General features: G+C 49.2%; 1 protein-coding gene across 1 annotated transcript in view; it reads right to left on the reverse strand.

The window, feature by feature from the left end:
* LOC135817563 (uncharacterized) overlaps positions 1–12,415 on the reverse strand; it is a 64,873-nt gene extending 52,458 nt beyond the window's left edge. Inside the window, exons 1-4 of the mRNA XM_065330775.1 lie at positions 11,313–12,415; positions 8,189–8,214; positions 6,320–6,408; positions 1,308–1,374 (exon numbers count right to left, since the gene is read on the reverse strand). Of these exons, the coding sequence (XP_065186847.1) occupies positions 1,308–1,374; positions 6,320–6,408; positions 8,189–8,214; positions 11,313–11,921 (791 nt within the window). The 5' untranslated portion in view covers positions 11,922–12,415. The remainder of the gene's footprint in view (positions 1–1,307; positions 1,375–6,319; positions 6,409–8,188; positions 8,215–11,312) is intronic.
* Between the last annotated feature and the right edge of the window lie 2,256 nt (positions 12,416–14,671).

Raw genomic sequence — 14,671 nt, forward strand, 5'->3', positions numbered from 1 at the left:
TTGCAGAACCAAAGCATATTGCCTCTGTAATAATAATAATAAGAAGAAGAAGAAGAACGCCCGTGATCGGCAGAGTCAGCGCCGGTCCCAGGAAACGTCAGGACAGACATCCCGTCGACTCCAGAACGCCCGTGATCGGCAGAGTTAGCGCCGGTCCCATAGCTATGCAGAAGACGTTACTTCAGTATCTCATTGAAACGTTTTTGCAATACAATGATGTAGCTAATCAAAGAAAAAAGCATTTCCATCAGTTCTAACAACATGCACGATGAGCTAGGCAACAAAGCATAGCGCAGGGCCCTGAGCTTCCAAGCTCTCTCGTATTGTACCCATTAATCGGGTCCACTCTCAAAAGTGGTATTATCTAGCCATTTGCTGCAGCTCTGCATTGAACTATATTGCATCCACGATTTCGCACTGCAGCTCTACTTTGAGCTAACAGCAGTTCTACTTTGAGCTAACCACAGCTCTACTTTCAGCTAACAGCAGCTCTACTTTCAGCTCACAGCAGCTCTACTTTCAGCTAACAGCAGCTCCACTTTCAACTTCACACCAGTTGTTTTGAAACTAGCACTCCTCAATCCAAAGATGCCGCTCTTTGTTGACTTGTCACTCCATCAGAATCAGTAAGTCCACAAAAGTCTTTTCGGTCTGTACACTGGGACGTGAATGTTTGCACGTCTTGTTCGCCGGTAAAGCAGTTAAATTGGAATCATGGAATTGACTCAAGACAGTCGTAGTTTACAAGTTGCACTGCCTGTACACATGCACAAACCTGTCAACGTCATGTGAACACAGAAACACAGATACTGCTTGCCAAACCTCATCACAGCGCAAATCGCATCCCTGAGTTTGACTTTCATTGGAGTGCAACTCGAACACAAACTGATCTTGCTTAAATGATGCATCATATGTTTGATTTGGTTTCTCTCAAGTCATGATAACTAGTCTGTCTCTGGGTAAGAGTCTTGATGAGCAGTTTTTCTGTGCGTGCTGTACATATGTATGTGTGTGTGTGTGTGTGTGTGTGTGTGTGTGTGTGTGTGTGTGTGTGTGTGTGTGTGCGCGTGTGCGTGCGTGCGAGTGTGTGTGTGTGTGTGTGTGTGTGTGTGTGTATGTGTGTGTGAGAGAGAGTGTGTGTGTGCATGTGTGGTACAAAACAAATCGCACGCCTGCGTTGATTCCTGAGAGGCATTTTCCCAGACCGTGATCCGGACTTGGGGTCTCGTCCTCATATGGTGCCCTGTTAGTTAAAATTTCATGTAAGGAGCGATTATTCGCTGGCAAGGACTTATTAGCACTCTTACGTATCAGGTTCGGTTTCCAGCAGCCGAAGAGCTAACTTAGGCAAACTAGCTGTATGGTAGAGCCGAGCTGCCAGCATCCAGAAGACAACAAACAGAGAGTAGACACACATACACATCATACATGCACACACATGCACACACATTATACACTCATATGCACTGACATATGTGCATTCAGGCATGTGCACACAAACACACACACACACACACACACACACAAACACAAACACAAACACACACACACACACACACACACACACACACACACGGACACTTGGAATTTTGCACATTTTAAATTCCAAACTCGGATGTTGAGCCATAAATAAATGTAGAAGAGAAAAGGACATATCGATACGAGTTAAGAGTAACTCTCCATCACTGTAACATGATACTATATACAGTCAGAAAGTGCAATAACTAGGCACAAAACTGACAGAGTACTGAAACATTCGACGTCCTGACACCTAGCTTCAACACATCTCCGTAGCGCCAGTAACAATCGACATTCTTTGTTCCGTTGGGACTGTAGCTTTTGCTCATTTTCGTTGCGCTTGCCTTCCCCTCTTTGGTCTTTCCATAACCTTGAACCTTCCAAGTTGGCTGTCGGTTAGCGCTACGGAGATGTGTTGAAGCTAGGTGTCAGGACGTCGAATGTTTCAGTACTCTGTCAGTTTTGTGCCTAGTTATTGCACTTTCTGACTGTATATAGTATCATGTTACAGTGATGGAGAGTTACTCTTAACTCGTATCGATATGTCCTTTTCTCTTCTACATTTTAAATTCCATAATTCATTTTTCGACTATCACAGCAAATATCCTTCCTATGCAGCCTCTGTAGCTAGCCTGGGATAAGGAAGATAAATATAGAACCGTTCAAGCCAGGAGTAGTAAAATATCGGTATTTTACTACTCCTAGGTTCAAGATCTAGTTTTTTTTTTTTTTTTTTTTTTTTTTTTTTTTTACTGAATACCACAGTACCATCAGATGCTGCACAGCGGGGGCGGTGGCATATTGGATGGAAGTGGGGGCGGGGCAAAAGTAACTCCTCCGACCAAAGGTCTCGGAATCGTTGTTACTCCTGTGCGCCGATACATAGGAGAAAAGAAACATGTGCATCCAAGAGGGGAGCACTGGCTTTGCAAACGATAATGGGGAGAATTTGAGATTGGGATAGGACAAAACAATAGTAAAAGCAGTGCACCGTAGGAAGATGGAGTGAACTGATAATCGGGTTTTAAGGCTGAGCGAAGGGGATCAAAGAGGGGTAGAAGGGAGCTGGAGTGCGGTCAGTATAATTAGGCTGGTGTGTTGGCAGGGATCATAGCCTGTCTGTGGCCCACTCCCACTTGCTGCGCCGCAAGTGGTCGTTGACGTTTTTCTTGAACGTGTGCATGCCTCTGCGAGAAGGGGGAGACTGCAGAAGGGTAGGTGGGAGCTGATTCCACGTTTCGATGAGAGAGTGGGGAAATGAGCGGAGCGTGTTGTTTCTTGCCTGAGGGGGAAGGATACTGGTGAGTTGCGATGGATGATGTGTTGCAGATCTGGTTGTCGCTCGAGTAGGCATGCGGTGTTGCGGTGCGGCTGCTGATGGTGGCAGAATGGCTTTCACCATTTCCGGACCCTCCACAAAGTGCAGCTTGTACAGAAAGCAGAGCCCTGCTACGGTACGGCGAATGTCGAGGCTCGGGAGGTATGCTCCATCTCCAATTATGTGCAGGGCACGGCGCTGGATGGCAGTGAGGCGGGCCAAGGTGGTGGGGGCTGCGCTCATCCACACCAGCATGCCATACTCTAGCACAGGGCGGACAAAGCCACGGTACACGATTGCCCGGTGCTTTGGGTCTAGCACAGCCGATGCCTTACGGAGGAAGCCGAGCCGCTGGGCTCCGCGTACTGCAAGCTGTCGGATATGGCTGCGGAATGCCAGCTGCCTGTCGAAGGTGACACCAAGAAGCTTGAGCTCCTCTACTTCTGGCACGACTGCTCCTTGGAAGCGTATTGCGTTCGGGGGGGTTGGCGAGCGGTGGTGGCTGATGGTCAATGCCTGCGACTTTGTGGGCTCGAACTTGATCCTCCACCTCCTTCCCCATGCTGCCAGTGAGTCTACTGCCTGCTGGAGGATTGCTGTCTCTTCTGGCAGTCTGAGTCGGGTGGTGATGCACTTGTAGAGAGTTGTGTCGTCGGCGTATACAGCCAGCTTCGCCCCATCAGGCAGGTGGTCTTCTGCGTCGTTGACGTACAGAAGGAAGAGGGTGGGGCCGAGGATGCTGCCCTGTGGCACGCCAGATTGGATTCGGTGGGTCGGTGAAGACTGGCCACCTATGACGACCCGGATGTGGCGGTCTGTCAGGTAACTCCGGAGCCAGGCAAGGAGGAGGCCACTTATGCCGCACCGCTCAGCCTTGTGGAGGACGCCGTTGTGCGAGACCTTGTCGAAGGCCCCGGCAATATCTACTGCGAGTACCCTGACGAGGCCTCCACTGGCAGCTGCAAGGCTCCACTCATGCTGAAGAGCAATCAGCAGATCAGAGGTTCCCAGTCCAGTGCGAAAGCCAAACTGCCTGTGAGAAAGGATGTCATTCTTCTTCAGGAAGTTGGACAGGCTGCGGTTCACGATGGACTCCATACACTTAGACATTATGGGCAGTAGTGATATCGGTCGGTAGTTTCTGGGGTTCGACTTGGGGCCTTTCTTGTGTACCGGTACGACGTTGGCAACTTTCCACATGGCAGGTTGATGACCACTGCAGAAGCACAGGGTAAACAGCTTGGATAGGGGCAGGGCCAGAGAGTCGGCACATTTTCTCAGCACTCTAGCAGGTACTGCATCAGGCCCTGTGGCTTTACTTGGGTTCAGGGCTCGGAGTGTCCGGCGTACGGTGGCTTGGCGGAAGTGGACTGTTGCAAGCGTATTTGCGGTGCGCTGGCGGACATGCGGGAACGGCCCCGACTGTTCTGCAAAGTCATCGTCTAGGCTGCACTTCTGGGCAAAGTACTTCCCGATGACGTTAGCCTTGTCGTGGCTTTTGGTGCATTCCATGCCATCGGGGTCAACCAGGACTGGGATGGAGCTGTCCCGGCCATGCCCTCCAACTCGTTTAATCACGCTCCACCACTCTCTGTCCTGCAGGCTGCCCGTCCGGAGCCGTTGCTTGACATGGTCGAGATGTCTGGCTTTGGCTCTTGCTAGACATCTTGTTGAGTCAAGGGATGCTAGCTTGTACGTACACTGGAGCGCTCCATTGCTGGGGTCATCGCGGAATTTCCGCCAGGCATTGCGCTTTCTGTCAACTGCTGCAGAGCATTCTGGCGTCCACCAGATTGGGTCCTGCGGTCTGGTCTTGAAGACCTTGGATGGTATAAAGCGTTGCATTCCCTCAGTGATTCGCATGGTCAGAAGCTCACATGATATGTTAGGGTCGTCGCCGATTATTGTGTCCCAGTCAGTAGTCCGGAGGAAGGCAGAGAGGCGGGGCCAGTCAGCCCGCTGGTATCGCCATACTGTACGAGTGGTGGGTTGGTCTACGGATGCAGTAAGCTGGAAGTCGGCTATGACAACAGCATGGTCTGATCTGCCAAGAGGTGGTTGGGTGGTGGTAGACACGGCTCCAGGCACATCTGACATGACGAGGTCAAGGATGTTTTCTCCACGAGTGGCTGAGGTGACGTGTTGTCGGAGACCATGTACACAGCACATGTCTTCTGCAGCTTCTCCAGCAGCCGAGGTGCGTGGACTTCCAAGCCATTCCCGGTTGTGGGCATTGAAGTCCCCTGCCACAATAATGTGTGAGCAGGACTGCCGGGCTTTGTCGATGTCAGATTCCAGCTGGGTGAAGATACTGCAGTCGCTGTCTGCACTCGTCCCAGGTCTGTAGGCAGCACAGATGCCAAATTTCATGCCTGACGGTGCAGCAACACTAATCCAAAGAGTTTCACACTCAGAGTTGATGTCCAGTTGTTTGTACGCCATCCCTTCTTTCAGCCATATGGCGACTCCGCCGCCTTGCGCTGTCCGGTCTCGACGTATTGGGGGGTAATAGCCAGGGATTGAGACTTCCGCAACTGAAGCCTTGTCGGGCGATAGTTTGGTCTCGGTGACGACAGCGATGTCTATATGCAGGCTTTTCAGAGTATGCTGAAGCTCATCCATTTTGTTGTAAATGCTGAATGCATTCGTGAGCAGAAGACGGAGTGAGGGGGCCTTAGTTTTCATTGTGACCGTTGGCGTTGTTTGGGTTGGTGCATGGCCTACGTTGGGTGGTGGGCTCGTGGGTCTGTGTATCCTGCTGGGGTGGCTGCGCACCATGCTGGTCAGCTCGCTTTGCATCCTGCGGCAGCGAATCTGGTGACCGTTCTGCAGAGGAACGTTTGTGGCTGTGAAGGGGGGTTACAGGTGTGCCGGCAGCGGCAGCGGACAGGCCACAACTCGCGCTCAGGAAGTCGTTAATTGTGGCGCCAATCCCAAGTTGCTGTTGCTCTTGATCATGCTGCTGTGCTTCCAACTGGTTGGTGCTACTGTCGCTACTGCTGCTGCGGCGACTGCTGGTGCTGCTGCGGTGACCACTGGTGCTGCTGCGGCGACTGCTGGTGCTGGTGCTGCTGCTGCTGGTGTTGTTGTTGGCGTTGTTGCTGCTGCTGCTGTTGTTGTGCTTGTTGTGGCTGCTGCTCTTGCTGCTGCTGATGCTTTTGGCCGCGACTGACTGGGTGCTCGACTCCGATACACTGGGACCCACCGCGTTTTGCGCAGAGGAGTGCTTACGGCCAGCGTCAAACTTCCATGGCCTGCAGTACAGTGGCCGGGGCCAGAATTAGGACCATTTATACAGTAAAATAGTTCAGATGACCAACAAAAGGGACACACTTTAAGATTTGAATGCTGGTGGTTTCCTTCTATAAAAGTGCCCGGTTGTGAAATGTGTCTGGATATGACCACTCCTGTAAGAGATGCCCTACCACGTGCACAGGGAGAGCTATTATCCCCCTCAGTGAAACATCTTATATCCAAACTTACGATCACAATTCGGATTGTGTCTACAATATGGATTGTTCCAGCACTCCTCTGAACTGATCGTACAGCCATTACGCATCTGGTCGACCAGCCTAGCAAAAAAACACAACCACACAAACACACACACAACACACACACACACACACACACACATGCACATGCACGTGGGCCGCACATACATACCCCACATACACACACACACATACACACACACACATACACACACACACACACACACACACACACACACATACACATACATACACATACACACACATACACACACACACCTCAGACCTCAGACATGCCCATCGCGGAAGCGATGATAGTGAACAGCTACGTTAGACATAGCAACTTGTGCTGGGATTACACCATTCAACAGCTTGCAAGGCTGATGAATTGACCGCCACTATTTTTAGCCTGGTATCCACCACACAGCTGTTTGAGGTGACTTTTTCTGGACACACACAAACACACACACACATATACATCCTGTCCTGTCCTGTAGAGCCACTACCACTAGGGTCATGTGGGCCCCGGAGGGGCAGCAGAGAGAGAGAGAGAAAGAGCACGCCACCCGATGGTGCTCCAGATGCGAGACTAGTCGGAACCGGCGAGAGCAGATACAAATATGCAGGAACTTACATACACACACACACACACACACACACACACACACACTCACGGGTGCATGCTGCATTTTAGTTTTAATATTTCACTACCGGAAACAGGCACTGTTGTTTCCCCACCAGAGGAGACTGGAGAGAAATTAGAGGGCTACAGGGACAGATGGCTTAGCTGGATATTTATGCAGTGCGCTTATGGGTCCAGACGCCCATAAACACACACATACAGGCCTGATCACATTCACTATCGCCAAACCGTTACTCCCGGGCACCTGGTGTATGACGGTGTGGTGGCCTTCAGTTAGACTCACACAAATATGGACTCCCAGTCTCATGTAACTCATGATGGTAGAAACACAGTGTTGAAAGGGGACCGATGCATATGTCCTACCAGGGTTCTGGCTACGGTGACAAGGGTTCAAAGGTAACAGTGCATGTACCATTATTATCTAGTGGCGCTGCAAAGGGAGGTGACGTGACCCTGTGCATGTTACTGCAGCCGAGTGTGGAAGTGAGAGGTGAGCATTCGTTGTGTGAGATTGGAAGTCGGTGACGGTGATCAAAGAGTGCAGATGTGCCCAGCCTCTCAGTTATGTAAACAAGCTGTGCATGTCAACCACCAGTGACTACCCACAAACACGCAACACATATTATTACGATGTGCACCATGTGCACTCCTTTTTTGTTTTTGGCAGGAATCAGTGGTTTCACCCTCCGATGAGAAGGCAGCATTGCCTGTGCCCATAACGAAATAAAATAATTATAAGAGTATGACAACAACGCCAGATCACAAAAGCCTTCATAATCCTGGCATAATGCTGTCTGCTGGTATAGTGCTAACGTTTTGTCAGGAAACACTGAATAGATCTCTAGCTTCTCACTCGCGACACCCACCCACCCATCCACCCATCCATATAATTATAGTGATAAAACAAAACAAACAAATTTCACGGTTCGCGTCTGACTCTGCTGGAGGCCGGGCTTTCCGCATCCGTAGGAACGCCACCACCCTTTAGGGATCAAGGCGCAGATGCAGCTCCTAAAGCGGTGGGAGGTGAGGAGATCAGCCCCGCCAAAGTGGTCAAAGACCAAGAATCTCATTCACTGCATCCATTCTTTCCTCGTGCCAGGCCACGAGTTCCCACTTAACTGTGGGTTGCAGCACGGCTGGAAAAAAATCCTATAATGATAGCTTGGCCAGAATCAGAGCTCATGGGTACAACAACACACATACACTCAAACTCACGTATTCGTCTTTTTGATAGCAGCTGCCTGTGAAGCAGAAAAGGACACAACGGCGAAACAAATGGCAGGAAAACAATCAGAATAGAACAGCAGCGGCGTGCACCCAGCAGACAGTTAAATTCACGGGTGCATGCCAGTCTGATTGCACAGGCTACTTGCGGTAATCATGGCATCCGTCAGAAACAAGCACATATCGTGTACATACATACTACGTACCTGGAAAATTTCGGTAGAGATTTATTTTCGGTAACTTCGGTACAGGTAAAACGCAACGTAAAATTCAACAATGCCATACCACACAGTGTGCAAAATGCATTTTTGGATCTGGAAAGCTAGTTTCCTGAAATTTTCGCGCAACCGAACCGTTGATTTTAGGAAATACCGAGCATGTTACACCACCGAGAATTCCCGGTTCTACAGTACTGTAAGCAAAGCTAGCTGCGTTTCTCACAGATGGAGCACTCTGAAAATCTGGTTTCGATGCTTTGAGCAGGGATAACAAATGCTTTGTTGTTCACTGGACCTCATTGCGATCGGTTTGGCAACTCACTCTGAGCTCCGATCACGTGACCTAACAGGGTCTCTGAGCTCCGATCATGTGACCTAACAGGGTCTCTGAGCTCCGATCATGTGACCTAACAGGGTCTCTGAGCTCCGATCATGTGACCTAACAGGGTCTCTGAGCTCCGATCACGTGACCTAACAGGGTCTCTGAGCTCCGATCACGTGACCTAACAGGGTCTCTGAGCTCCGATCATGTGACCTAACAGGGTCTCTGAGCTCCGATCGTGTGACCTAACAGGGTCGAAACAGCTGCTATACGAAGATTGAGTACCGTACTATCCCTAATTAATGTACTGAGTTAAACGGAACCAAGGAAAACGGCGGGGCACAAGTTATGCGTTAGAGTCCACCAACTAAACCAGATTTTGAACAGTCAGACGTGCACAAGGTAGCACCAGACTGACGAGGAGTACCGAGACATTCCACGGCAAGGAAGTAAGCTTGAGCACTGTCCTCTTTGGAATTATCACTAATATCCATGAACCTTCCAAGTTGGAAGGTCGTAGGTTAGTGCTATCGAGTAGTGCTTGAAGGTTTGTTGTGATCATGAGGTCGCGCACACTCCACCTTCAGCCCCTTGTGTAAACTGTGCCGGAATTCAGCAGCGTCAACAACGACTGAGCTAGAGCTGAAAGTTGTGCAGGATACATTATTTAGCCATCATTCCATGGTAATGGTTCTGCTAATGGCTGAATTGAGCTTGGCGCGCCATGGCCTTGCAGTGGGTCCTTCGCCGTCTTTCCCAGTAACAATGGTGACACGTGCGGGTTTGTGCTGAGATCTAGGGCACCGTGTACTGTGTCCCTACAACTCACACAACGTTCCCAGTATTCCCAGTGCATCACTAAGCATCCAAGTAGTTGTCTGCACTGTGAGCACAGAGCTACCGGAAGCAGAGCCAAGGACCATACACCGATCTCTTTTGTCATTACAGTCTTTTAAGATAACATGATGCAGCCCCCCCCCCTCCCCTGGAGGGGAAGTTCACCCTAAAATGAAAACTTCACCACTTAGCGAAAATGCACTGATTCCGACGGTGAAGGTCTTAAGTTGATCGGAGCAGCCATTCCCGAGTTATACCAGTTTGAAGTTTGCACAAACTTTGGTGACATCATTAACTTGCCCAACTAGGTCGGATTCACGACGTCAGAGAGAGAGAGAGACTTTGTATGGGAGTAGATGGGGAAAAACCAATTTATTCCTTGTTTCTCTGCAACAAGGAATTTTATATTAGACTTTTTCCAGTTGGGATACTGGTAGGGTGCCATATGTCCCATACTGAAGTTTGAAAATGATCTGACTTCTTTGTGACAATGGAGAGCCAAATTACTGAAAATTCCCCATTTACTCCGATACAAAGTCTATCTCTCTGATGTCATAAATCCGGCCTAATCTGGGCAAGGCGCTGACGTCATAATAATGTCACCAAATTTAGTGCAAACTTCAAACTGGTATAACTCGGGAACGGCTGCTCCGATCAACCTGGGACATTCATGATTGGAATCAGTGAACTTTTCGCTACAAGTTGTTTTAAAGGTTTTCATTTTAGGCTGAACTTCCCATTTTAGGCTGAACTTCCCCTTTAAATATCTGTACTTGAGAGGCGATTTACGCGATGGCAGGAACCACACCGTACATGATCCTAGCATGGAGGTTCAGTCGCGTGAGCTTGAATTTCGGCAGAATGTGAACATTTTTCTAAAATGCCGCCCTCAATCTTTTCTGTCGAACTAGAGCAGAAACTCGTGGAACTTGAACCGACTTGCTGTCGGCTACAGACAAACAGATGGTGACCCGAGTGGATAACGTACAAAGCGCCGCAGAGAAATAACGTATATACAGTAGAAATAGGCCATCCAAGGACATCCACGGTGAACGAGCTTGGAAACAAACTTGACAACATCCTGAAAAACAAAGGTTCCTAATTCCAACATCTATGACGGGTGCAAGAAATCAACTGAATCTTGCTGGTGCATGCAGTTCCTGGGGAAACATCCACATGATAGTGAACCCAGTTTTTTGGTTCAGTTCGTCTTCACTGTCATCCCTTGGCCGGCGAGGGCCACTGCTGCACAATGCAGGAGCCACATGACACACTGGAGCTTGCAGAAACTGAAAAATACCCTTTCCTCCAACATCTTTGGTTCATTTCAAATACTACACGAACTAAAAAGTGTGGTCCCGGGACGCATGCACGAGCCTCCGGTCATGTGAATTAATTTCCGTTCCCCGACCTCGGGTCACGGCAAGATATCGGGATCAAGTGTTGGAGAAGTGTTGGAGCTAGGATTCAGGTCGTGAATGTCTCAGTACTCCTTGTCAGTGTTGTGCCATTTTGTCGCACTCGCTGACTGTATGATCTGGTTACGTTGGTAGACAGTTAGTCATAACACGTAACACGTTTTATCCTCGTCATATCCTTTCATTTTTGTTTTGTTTACCATTCTCCGACCGGCACAAGTGAATATTGACTATGGTGGGTCGTGTCTCAACACGGCTTACCCGGACTCAAAAAGTGCATTCATTAGTATTATTACTATTACTATTTTAGCTCAACTCACAAGCTTGTCTTGCGGAAAGATGCCGGCGCGCGTTGAGAACTGCATATGCTCCGGGTAGAACTTGTACCACTCGTAATTTCTGTGTGTTGGTAGGTCGGGGGTCGCCGGGTAGCCCTCCCTGGTATCAAATATGTTTTTGGTCAGAACGTCCCAGGTTTCTTCACGTCCGCCCATGCCTCTGTCTTCCAGTACGAGATGGTGGGTGTCCTTGATTGCAAATGTCGTGAACGTGTCAATATCCTGCTGCCAAGCACTTCTGTGGTAGAAAGTCTCTGTGTGCGGTCTTTTTGCAGGTACTGCCGCTGTGTCCTCATTCCACCATTTGTGGCGTGATCCCGGGCTCCAGTCAGGAGGCAAGTGTACCGCGCCGACCAACCCATAACAATCGAAGTATCTATCAGTCGAGTTGAGAAACCATGGCACGGGAAGAGACTGAACCTCGCCTGGCTTGGCCACTCGCTTGGAGCATGACTGATTCACCAAGTGCTCGTACAAGAAGCTTTGGACGAGCGGCTGCTCTCGTTGCTTCTTGCTAACTGATTTCAGAAGCCACCTTACTTCACGGCAATCCTGGTGATGCGTCCTGATCCGGATGCCCGCGTCCGCCATGCCCACGGGCCGGCGCACATACGCCAAACACAGCGTACCAGAACACAACTAGCGCAATAGTCGCTCCGAGCTATGAGCAACCTTTCAAATCGACCAGTCGACCATTCACTAGGTCTGGGTTACCCTTTCCACTTTCAGTAACTCTGCAGCCTGGAGGACATTGAAAGCTAGCTTGCTATCGGCGATCTGCCTTCAGGCAGCGTAACACCCAGCACGTACCGGAGAGGAAAGACCAGATTAGTAATAGATACTTGGACGTCGTTTCCTCGCGTCAGGTCAGACTGACTCACAACTCTGTAGGGGCCCATACACCCAGCCAGCTAGCCAGAAACACATTATAACTACGAAACTGACTTTCTCAAACAGTCAAAGCACACACTGTTCCGCGGAAACGAGAAATAGAGAGTGAGAGAGGATTTCAAAGGCAGAAACACTCTCCTCGGCTACTGTGATAGTCTGTCTGGAATCTTTCTGCTTGACCGATTCGAAGCCGCTGAGCGCTGAGCGCTCACACTTCCACACCTGCTGCTATCGGTGCACAGTACAACTACAAGTGCCATGTAATGCGAGCGCGAGAGGCTCGAGGGTGCAATGCAGCGCTAGCTATATCGATCTGGTGACTCGACTGGACCCATGCGGAGTAGATAGGTTAGGCTAAGTAACAGTTAGTTAGGGGCAGGGGTGACCAGCTGCTTTGTGGTTGAGCCGCTTTTAGTGGCATGAGCAATGCGCAAGGAAGACATAAGGGTGCAGTGCGTCATACACTCAGTGTGGGATTTCGACTATCCATTATTATGTATCTAACTCGTCACCATGTCCGTGAACACGGTCGGTAGATCTATCCTGACCCTGCAGGCTGCAGCCGCGCCCTGGTCCACACGTAGATCTACGTAGATCTACGTAACCACCGAGTTCGAAAAATCAGTTTTTTTAGTACTCCCTGGGCCTGGCCTCGTCCACATAATCATTGTGGTTTGATGTGTTTATTATGCTCTGTACTGGTTTCGCTAGGTCAGTCGGTGAAGTTGTCCTACTCCTCCTCTCTGTCATTGCTCTGACCGCCAAAAAGTACGTGTGGCAGCGTAACGACTTTGAAGATTAGTACATGTATAGTCTATACATAGCAGGGTCTAACGTTAGGTACGCTTTCCAACGGCCAAAGAGAGTCGGAAAGCTTGTGTCTTTGTGGGTAACTTGAACATTTGGGCTCATGCAAAATCGCACCGATTTTGGGATTTCCCCACAACTTTTTGCGTCAGCAAAAATGTTGCGCTGGACCGCATTCCTGTCACTTCGCAGTGGCTTTTCGTTGGTGCAGTTTGTATCCCACCCTCCCACCCCTGACTTCTGGGTGTGTGTTTATCGGTAATTATAATTATCGTATTGGTTTTATTATTGGCCATGTGGCTGTTGCAGTTACGACTGCTTTTCTTTTTTAGTTAAAAACGTAGGGGTGGTGTGTGCGTCGTGGGCCATTGTATGGTTACATACAGATTCAGATTGTATGGCTAGTGACAGGGGGGTTGAGTCTGCAGGGGAAGAATACAGTGATTGAACTGAAGCTGGATGATGACCGTGATGAGTGTGTGGGGGTTTCGAGATGCCGTCCTGGGTAGGCCCCCGTGTAATATGCCGGCATTTTTTTTAGCATTTTCGGTACAATCCGCGAACCCAGCACTTTGGGCTCGTGATGCAGCATTTTGGGGGAAACGGAGCACTTGGCCGTTGTGTATCAAAATAATGAGAGAAGAAAAACTTCCCAAACAAGAACGTCACTTCCGCATTCCATGGGTTAGCTTCTTGTTGAGTAGTTTATGAATTGAAAATAATGGTTTTGACCAGGGAGTCGTATAATACCGGTATTTTCTGACTCCCTGGTTTTGAGTCTTTTGACGGCGTGTGCTGAGGATTACAAAAAAGTGAGCATTTTCCGAGCTAATTTTCGGCAAGGTTTGGGAGCATTTTCGGCAAGGTTTACGAGAATTTCCCAAAAGCATTTTCGGCAAAGTTTCGGGCATATTACACCGGGGCCTAGTCCTGGGGCAGGGATGTCAGTCCTTTAGCTTGGACGGTGTTGTTACATTCATTGTAACATTTTGTCGTTTTCTGTGTGTTTTGCTGTGCGACTTACAGTAGCAGCAGTGTCTTGTGCTAATTATTTTGTCTTATCAGGCCCTATGCGTACAATTATTCAAGAACAAAAAAATCAGGAAGGAGGTATAATAATGTCAATAATAAAGCCATTGCCGAGCCACCGTGCTCACAGCAGAGACTTCTGTGTGTGTTATTTTTGTGAAGTGGACCACAAAGACCAACCATGTACTATGTACTAGACTAGTGCTAGTACATGTAGGTACGAAAGGCCTCGTCCAAACGTCCAAACGTCCAGTACAGACAGTGGCTTCCGTGCTTTGCGTGCTAGCTTGTTTCCCCAACAAAACATCTTTGATTCCATTGTGGCAAATCATGAAATGGAATCCAAACTCTCCTCCGCTAGCACGCTTCTGGAATCTTGCAGCTTGACCACAGACTGATGTGAATCTGCCAGGCCCATACACAGGCATTCTGCATGGCATGTAGTCTGAAACTTACCTAATAAAGCTTGACTCTAACGTGACTGTTGCTAAGGCAGGAATGGCAACAGCCCAGGAATGGCAACAGCCCATGACATGCAGCGGCCGCGGAAGTGGGGCGTGGCATTTTGTACTCCACTGTCATCATCATGGTCATAGCAAGCTGGGAAAGATCAC

Source organism: Sycon ciliatum, chromosome 5, assembly GCF_964019385.1.
Source record: "Sycon ciliatum chromosome 5, ocSycCili1.1, whole genome shotgun sequence".
In the NCBI taxonomy this organism is placed as follows: domain Eukaryota; kingdom Metazoa; phylum Porifera; class Calcarea; order Leucosolenida; family Sycettidae; genus Sycon; species Sycon ciliatum.